We start from the raw sequence: 9,408 nt of genomic DNA, 5'->3' as shown, positions 1-9,408 counted from the left end.
TTTGAGTTAGAATTAGAATGGACAAGTCTTGTTTGGCTTTAGCAAGAAAGGTAACAAAGGTTTGTAGGGGTACAGTACGATTAGTTTCTAGAGATTTTAAGTATTTCTGAAGGAAATCCTCTGGTAGATGATAGAGTTTCATCACCACTTTGCAATTTTTGAGTCAAGGTTGCATGCCAAGAACATTTAGGTAGATAGGTCTAATTAACTTGCTTGTGGAGTGTTCAAATTTGGATTTTTTTTTTCTTTTTTTTTGTAATAGAAACATTTTATTGATGAATGAAATTAGGGGAGAACCCTGAACACCTAAAGGTGATTACAAAAGAAACTTGCCAATTATTGACTAAAAATGATAAGCTAATATAAGAGAAAGAGTGTTTTGTTTTACATCACGAAAAATAGTTGACAAAACAAATTTCATAAAGCAAACAAAAGAGAAAGAGTCATGAAAAAGCCTTCTATTCCTTTTGCTCCATAAACTCGAAAAGAAAGCACACATCAGAGCCAACCAACTCGTTTTCTTTGTACCACCAAAAGAATGACCCACCAATAATGGAGCCACGATGTCCAATACAAGAAAAGCTCCATATGGAATTGATTAAAAACGAATCATCTGTTGACAGTTGTGTCTCAAGTAGGAGAACAATGTCAGTGTTGTGCTGAAAAACCAAGGTTTGATTCCTCCAAAGAATGGGGCCCTTACATTCCAAGTTAGGAACTTCATTGGTGATTTGATGCACTCTTTTGATAGCTAAGGTGGTTGATTTGTCATAGTGGATCAATGTGTATAACCCCTATAATTCTCTTTGAAGCTTTGGCTCTTTGCCAATAGTAGTTTGTGATTTCTTGGTTTTAGAGGGAGGAGGATTGGTTGGAATTACCATAACACAAAAGCCATGTCTAGTCAATAAGGAAGCTAAATCCTGAAGGCTAAAAGGCAATGAAGGTGAGGCTAGGAGTTGTGACTGTGTAAAAGAATTGGGGAATGATTGTGGTTAGTCAATAGTTTGTGAAGCATCAATTTGGTTGCCATCAGTTGGTAAAGGGATGGTATGGCTAGAACTTAAGTCCGTTGGGAGGGGAGGAAGAGAGTATAATGGCAGATGATTGGATTCATCTAGTTCGAATTTGAAGTGAGGAACAAGTTCTCCTTATTTCATGGTTCTCAATTAAAAGGTAATCCAAATCCAATCATTCTCTTTGGATTGGCGTCAAATTGACTTGGGAATTTACAAATTTCTAGATTTTCATATCAACTATAGTTAGTGATTTAAACTATGATTGTGATGGTTGTTGTTGGTCTTCATAAGTCACTAATTTTCATTATGTTACTAGTCAAGCTTGGCATTATGCATAAAAGCATGTCCACTATTGTTTTTTTTTTTTTTCCTCTCTCTTTAAAGAAACATGTCTACTATTGTTGATCGCACATAATTGAACTTTTTATGACAAAAGTTGGCTATGAATTATAATTTGATTAATAAGAGTCACAACAACATTTTTTAGTGGTTAAGATATCTCTACTTTGTTTAAAGATGATAGATTTGAGTCTCTATTTTGTATTTGTAAATGTAATACTATTAAAAAATGTTATAATTTAATTTGAAGAAAAGTAAGCATGAAGGTTGCATACTGATAATTATAGACTTAGAATGATGGATGTGAGACACAAATACAACATGGATATAATCACACATCATTTTTTAGAGAAAAAAGAAATACAGAAATACATAACATATATGACAAAGACACACTTATTAAAATACACATAATATTTTTATACAAGAAACTTATCGTGGAAGTAGTATTTATGAGTGATTCATTATTGGAAGCTAAAGATTCAACTATTTTTCTAAAAAAATGGTGAGAAATATAGGCAAGAAAGTGTGAGAAACCAGCACTATTTTCAAAATAGAAACTAAAATCAAAATTGTTAAATTACAAGTTTTGCTCCTGAATCTTAGTTTGGTCTTAAACTTTAAAAAATGTTTAATGAGCCTCTACAATTTTGTATCTAATAGGTTTGATAAATTCAAAAAATAAAAATAAAAAAGATCCATTGATACATTGAATATAAATTTGAATTTTATATTTAATAAAACCTTGAAATTTCAAGTTTATATATAATTGATCCATGAATCTTTTAAAAAATATCAAAGTTCATGGACTAAATTTGTAATTTTAAAATTCTTAGACTAAATAGACATAAACATCAAAGTTGATAACTACATTTGTAATATAATATAACAAAAAAAAAATCAAATAAGTCTTAGGAATATGTTTATATTTTAACGAAAAGAATTCTCAAAAATTTTGTTTGTCATGTTGACAACACCTCAACTATTAAAAGGTCATACATCGGAAACTCTACAGTATTGTTTGAGTTCTTTTTTTGCAAAGGTTTTGTAATTAAAATGTAGGGTGGGGAATCAAACCTCTAACCTCGAGATCAATAGTATAAGCACTATGTCAGTGGAGCTACATTCATGTTGGCTATGTTGGGGGATTTTCAAATATAGAAAAATAAGGAAAGTATTTATACAAAATAGCAAAATTTCAATTTTTTTTATAGAAGTTAGGTGGATGGAGCTATTATAATCCTAATTTATAATTAGCTAAGGTATTACTATTTCAAATCTATCATCGTATTTACTATTTACTACCAAATTCTTATTCACTTAATTAAAATAGTCTATATTCCATAACCTAAAATAGTATCTAGCCAAGAACCCAATATTCAAAAACTAACAAAAACCCTTGTTTGGTCACGTTTGACTTGGGGAGTAATAAATAAAATAATAATAATAATAAAACACTGAATTGTGGGGATGTGGTACAAACACCGAGCTCCAGAGTGAAATTGACATTCTTCCTTGGAATCTTCTCAAAATTCTTCTATAGCCACACATACATTTTTATGCTTTAATTGCACAGTTTTCACACGTAAATATCTTCGCCAAAACCTCGAATCATTCAGTGACGAACCTCAACAACCTAAGCGGCCTACAAATTTTCTCAGGTTTTTCTTGTCTTATTCTTGCATATTATGATAATGGGTGAACTGGGTTTTTCTTATTTTTTACTTATATGTTTGTTTTCTTCATGATTTTGTTGTAGCTATGAATTTTATTTTCTGGGTTGTTTATGGAGTTGTGTTTAGTGATGGATATGGCTTATTTTCCCCTGTTTTAGGGTGGAATTCTATATCTATGGAAGTGATGAGCAGGATCTTGATGTTTTGATTATTCATTTTGTGGATGCTATGTTATTCTTTCTTTTCTTTTTTTTTTTTATCTGTTATAAATTGAAATGAGAATTAGAAATTATAGAAACTCTTGGTTCTGGAGGTTTTTATGATTGTGTTGGTTTAATTACTTAGAGCAAAGCTGACCTACCAAAAAGGGATTTTACAGTTGAGAATAAGAAACAAAAAAACTTTTTTCAATTTGTTAACTGTGGAGGTGGAGTTTTTCCCGAGTTATGAACTTGATGAACTTTGAGCGGAGTGGGGAGTTTTGAGTGGATTGAAAACCTGAAGAATATTTCTCCCAAGTAGTTGGTATTTGGAAGTTAGGGAATCATAGGAGTTATGAAGTATTTTGAGTTTTCTTTGATAATCATACTGCTCCTAGGAGCAACTTGTGATTTCCTTCGTTTAAGTTGTAATGGATAAAGTAAAATTCCTTTGGTTAAATTACAAATTTGGTTCCTACGGTTTGGAGAAAGAATTTAGTCCCATGATTTATAATTAGAATTTAGCCCTACGATTTATAATTAGAATTTACCCCCTACATTTTGATAAAACCTTTATTAATAGTCCCTGATCACAGGGGCTTTTTATGAAACTTTATGAACTATAAGGACTAAATTCCAACTTTGAAAACTATAGGGACCGATAAAAATAGAAGAGGAAGGAGAATTGAAACACACAAAGGTTTACATGGAAAACCCTAAGCCAGGGAGAAAAAACCACGATCTAGACTTGCTTTTTTATTATTCAAGTGATACAAAAAATACAGGTAAACTTGCTCAAATAAATAGACAGACAGGAAGCCCTAGGCCCATAAGGGAATTACAAATAAGCCCCTAGAGACCACTCAAGCATTTTAACCACTTCCCCCCAAGTGACGGCGTAAATATTAATAAGACCTAACCTGTGAGTTCTATTGATGGAACACTGTCTTTCCAACCTCTTTGCTCGGACAATTGCATTCTTTTTAATCGTATTGTTGTAGGGACAATTTCTGTCACCAATGATGAATGCAGGTATGCTAGAACGTCTATCAATCTCGACGTGTATGACCCCATTATGTAGAGGGGAATTGTTAGGTAAGCTTTTGGCTGCTGTATTGTCACCAAATGAATACTCTGGCGACCCCATGTAATGCCGACGGTCTGAGAACACTTTCTTCAACCAGACTTCCGCACATATCCAGAAGATATGGCCTTTTATTCGACTTTTGTAATGCTACATTTTTATAAGAATGTTGTTGAAGTTGATTACATCGTTGAAACCTCAAAATGATGGACATATGTGTTCTCATACTACCAACAGTCCCAAATTGCTTCTATATAGATGTCCTGTTGATTAGAGGTTTTCTTTTGCGCCTAGCTTTTTCTTCTTGCAGGCTTGAACTGCAACTTAAATTTTTCACCCACTTGTTCATTCCACCTCATGAAGCTGCATTTTCCAAAAAAAAAATTGTCATTTGGAGTTCGCTCTGCATCGAATCAACTTCTCTAGTGGTCAGAGGTTGTGAATCAGCTACGATTCTAGCAGAAAGGTTTACACGTCCCCTCCCAATATTAGCTGTTAATGATATGCATATTTAGTTTAAGCTCTGATCCATGAGATGGTGTGCTTGTACTGAAAGACCCTATTTATTTTTGCATCTTTAACCTGGAAAATCCCTAAGAATTGAAGGAGTACTTTTAAGAAAATCACTAGCTTTTTTATTGACTTTTCATATGTTCACTTGAATTATGCAGCATGTAAAAACTGATATACCTTGAAGAAAGAGTTGGAATACATTTGATATGTAAAGCATTTTTGTTATAGTGTGTCAAAACTCAATAATTTATACAAAATTATTTAGAATAGCCCTTCTTAATTTTTCTCTCATTACCATTATGATCTGAGTAGGCATTACATAGTTTTTTCTTTAGCTCTCCTCAAGTTAAGTTCCAGTGTTCTTCATGGTTGTCGAATTTTAATTTATTACTATTAGTCTCTTCATTGAAGTCAAACTTGTCAACTACATAATGATGATGATTTTTTAAAGGAGAAAAAAGAAAAAGAATCTTCGTTATCTTTTACTCAATTGTATTGTTTATACAAGAAGACTTTGATTGAATGTCGTGTAGTGTCTGATTGGGTGGGCTGTCTCTCTCTCTTGCTCTCTCTTACACGGTTTTGCTGCATCAATTTTCTAAAGTTTAGAAGCTATGCTATTTTTGTATAGGTCTGCATCTTTCTTCGAGATACAAACAGAATATATATTACTCGTTAACACATGTCTTATGATGATTCTTATATATCGATGGATGTAACGGAGCAGACACCGCAAGAGTCTTCAACTTCATTATGGAAGCAAATCTCAACTATCAAGGAAACTGCTTTAGAAGCATTCAGAAGAAAACCAATCTCACACTGGATTCTTCTTGCTCTAAGCAGTGTAGCAATGCTCGTAGCGTTCCCTGCTTCATCTATACTTTCCCGTGTTTATTACAACAATGGTGGGAAGAGCAAGTGGATCATTTCCTGGGTATCGGTCGTTGGCTGGCCTATTCCAGCTTTATTATTATTTCCCATGTATTTTTTATCTGGAATCCGTCCTACCCCTCTGAATTGGAAGCTCATTATTTCTTATATTGTGTTGGGCTTCTTGAGTGCAACTGATAACCTCATGTATGCATATGCTTATGCATACCTCCCTGCTTCTACCGCTTCACTTTTGGCATCGTCATCCCTCGTGTTCTCTGTATTATTCGGTTGCCTTCTTGCCAAGAACCAACTGAATGCTTCGATACTGAATGCTGTCTTCATTATCACTGCTGCAGTTGTGATGATCGGTTTGGATTCAAATTCAGATAGATATGGAGGCATAACCGATCGACAATACATATTGGGCTTCGTATGGGATATACTAGGCTCTGCTCTCCATGGACTCATCTTCGCTCTATCGGAGCTAGTTTTCATTAAGTTACTCGATAGAAAGTCATTCCATGTTGTGTTGGAACAACAAGTAATGGTTTCGCTTTTGGCCTTCTTGTTTACCACTCTCGGCGTCCTTCTAAATAATGATTTCCAAAACATGAAATCAGAGGCAGTAAGTTTCATTGGTGGTACCTCATCTTATTTGCTCGTACTTATTTGGAGTGCAATTTCTTTCCAGTTAGGAGTGTTGGGAGGAACTGCAGTTCTGTTTTTATCTTCAACCATTCTTGCCGGAGTTTTAAATGCTGTTCGGGTGCCTATTACGAGCATTGGTGCTGTCATATTCTTAAAAGATCCTATGAGTGGCTTCAAGATCCTCTCTTTAGTTATCACTTTTTGGGGATTCAGCTCCTATATTTATGGAAGTTCCTCTATAAGTAAGTCATCCTAATGTCATGATGTTCTTTAGTTTTTCGACTCTATTTTCTTTAGTGTCATGGATAGGTAACCGAGGATGTTCGAGTCTAAAGGAAAATGTAACATCCTTCTATGCTTTGCTTTGCAGAGTAGGATCTCTTGTATTGTATTTTATATCATAAGCTTATTTTGGTGAATCCCTTATCAAAATTGTGTTGAAATTTTCATATGGGGCTGTTTCTACCTCAATGAGTGTTGCATTTGACTTGTCATATTGTTTGTTTCTCTATTAAAATAGTGGAAAATTGGAAAGAAATGTTGTAAAAACTTTCTAGAATCTTAAATGAATTGGCTTATTCGAAAAAAAAAATGAGTATTTGGATGATCCATATCATATAAACTTTTTTTCAGGTATTATAAGATTAATTAGCATCCATTTAGATATTATTAGTTTGATACTACGTGCATTGTATGTGTTTTGTAAATTTTAAAATATAAGTTTGATTACAAAAGTTTGAAAATATAATTTTTGGATAAGAGAGTTTAAATTAGACTGATTGAAGAGAATAACTTTGGATTAGATTTTAGTTTATAAGTAATTAATTATCATGGTAAATTAATCATCGATGACTAAAATATATTAATTATTAAAATAATATAAACAAAACATGCAAAAGAGACGAACCTAAACCTTCAAATTATTAATTTTTAGTTTTATTGGCACCATTTGATTATCTACCTAGTTTCAAGCTTTTATTTTATTTATATCATTTGATTATTTACTTAATTTTAAACTTTAATTTAAATCAACTTAATAGNTTTACTTGACTTCCTGAACAGTAGGCCCTTACCAGGAGTGCCCTTCAGATATCGTAGAATGCATTCGACGGTTGTCATATGTTCCTCGTAGGGAGTTTGCATGAACTGACTGACAACACTCACTGCATATGATATATCAGGTCTCGTGTGAGATAAATATATCAACTTCCCGACTAATCGTTGATATCTCTCTTTACTGACAAGAGTTCCATTGTTAACATTGCTCAGTTTGGCATTATATTCTGCAGGGGTGTCTACTAGTTTACACCCAGTCATTCCTGTTTCTTTGAGGAGATCCAAAGTATACTTCCGTTGTGAGACTGAGATACCTTCCTTTGACCGAGTCACCTCCATCCCAAGAAAGTACCGTAATTTTTCCAGATCTTTAATTTCAAATTCTTTGGCCATTTTTGTTTTAAGTCTCATAATTTCACCAGTATCATCACCGGTCAACACAATGTCATCTACATAAACAATAAGTACTGAGATCTTTCCTGAACCAGACTTCTTTGTAAACAACGTGTGGTCTGAGTGCCCTTGATCATACCCCTGTGCTTTAACGAACGTGGTGAATCTGTCAAACCAGACTCTTGGAGACTGTTTCAACCCATACAATGACTTCTTTAATCTACAAACTCGGTGCTTAAATTGGTTCTCGAAGCCAATTGGAGGGCTCATATAGACTTCTTCTTTGAGTTCTCCATTAAGAAACTCATTCTTCACATCCAATTGGTACAAAGGTCAATCTTTATTAACAGCACCCGAATCATATTGAGTTTGGCTACAGGGGAGAATGTCTCAGAGTAATCAATACCAAAGGTTTGAGTAAAGCCTTTGGCAACCAGTCTCGCCTTGTATCTATCAATCGAGCCATCGGATTTGTACTTAACAGTAAAAACCCATTTACATCCTACCGTCTTGTGCCCCTGAGGGAGGGCAACCTGTTCCCATGTCTCATTTTTTTCTAGAGCTCTCATTTCTTCCATAACTGCAGCCTTCCACTCAGGAGATTCCATGGAAACATGTATACTATTTGGAACCATTAACGCATCTAGGCTGGTAGTGAGAGTCTTGAACTCGGGAGATAAGTTACTATATGTCATGTAACTGTGCATAGGCAACTTCGTACACGATCTAGTCCCTTTTCTCAAGGCAATGGGAAGATCGAGAGGCATCACGACTTTCCTCTTCTCTAGGTTTCTTACTGCAGCTAGCCAACTGATCTATGGGCCTTTCCTTAGAAGGACAATCATCTTCCCTTCCACTGTTCACGTTTGCTGGAGTTATTTCCTCAGTGTTGTTCTTTCCATCAGTTTCTTCATCTTCCTCAGTTCCTTCTATTTTCGCATCATTGTCACCAATTCCTATATCTTTGTCCACTCTGCAAGTATTGGTCTCAACACAATCATCAGTATCACAAACAGGAATGTTCATACCTAGAGCTGAGACGTAGTTAGACTCATGAACTGGAGTTGGAGAAACGATAGGCGGCACTGTTTCCTTCCTGAGATTCTTCCTGTAGTATGTTATCCAAGGGACTTGATTGGTGGGAAGAACAGGACTAACATGATCAGATTCTGCCAACATCTCTAGGGGTACAGAATATGTGAACCAGTTAGTCTCTTCACTAAGACTCTCCCCCTGGAGAGGACTAATGGGAAAGAAAGGCTGGTCTTCGAGAAAGGTGACATCCATAGAAACAAAGTATTTCCGAGACGAGGGATGATAACACTTGTACCCACGTTGATGGAGAGGGTACCCAAACAAAGACACATTTCTGGGCCCGAGGAGTAAACTTCGTACGGTTGGGACCGTGGGTATGGACGAAGACAACACACCCAAACACCTGTAGAGGGACGTCAGGGATTAACCGGTTGTTGGGATACGATTCTTTAAAACAGTCAAGAGGAGTGTGAAAAGCTAAGACATGGGAAGGCATGCGGTTGATGAGATGGGCTGCAGTGAGGATAGCATCACCCCACAAATAGGAAGGAAGAGAGGTAGGTATAGGGAAC

General features: G+C 35.1%; 1 protein-coding gene across 3 annotated transcripts; it reads left to right on the top strand.

Moving 5' to 3' along the window:
* Positions 1–2,863: 2,863 nt before the first annotated feature.
* LOC120079953 (probable purine permease 5) lies at positions 2,864–6,846 on the top strand. Of its 3 annotated transcripts, XM_039034430.1 has the most exons (3): positions 2,867–3,019; positions 4,613–4,784; positions 5,463–6,846. In XM_039034430.1, exon 3 carries the CDS (start codon positions 5,514–5,516, stop codon positions 6,606–6,608), a length of 1,095 nt encoding a protein of 364 aa, XP_038890358.1. In that variant the 5' UTR covers positions 2,867–3,019; positions 4,613–4,784; positions 5,463–5,513; the 3' UTR covers positions 6,609–6,846. The 3 variants fall into 3 exon arrangements, with proteins under 3 accessions (XP_038890356.1, XP_038890358.1, XP_038890357.1); XM_039034428.1 differs by lacking the exon at positions 4,613–4,784 and having other exon boundaries at positions 2,864–3,019; XM_039034429.1 differs by lacking the exon at positions 2,867–3,019 and having other exon boundaries at positions 4,475–4,784.
* Positions 6,847–9,408: the final 2,562 nt, after the last annotated feature.

The sequence above is a fragment of the Benincasa hispida genome, chromosome 6 (assembly GCF_009727055.1).
Source record: "Benincasa hispida cultivar B227 chromosome 6, ASM972705v1, whole genome shotgun sequence".
In the NCBI taxonomy this organism is placed as follows: Eukaryota; Viridiplantae; Streptophyta; class Magnoliopsida; order Cucurbitales; family Cucurbitaceae; genus Benincasa; species Benincasa hispida.
The sequence above is the reverse complement of the archived record's forward strand: the minus strand, read 5'-3'. Positions and strand labels throughout refer to the sequence as shown.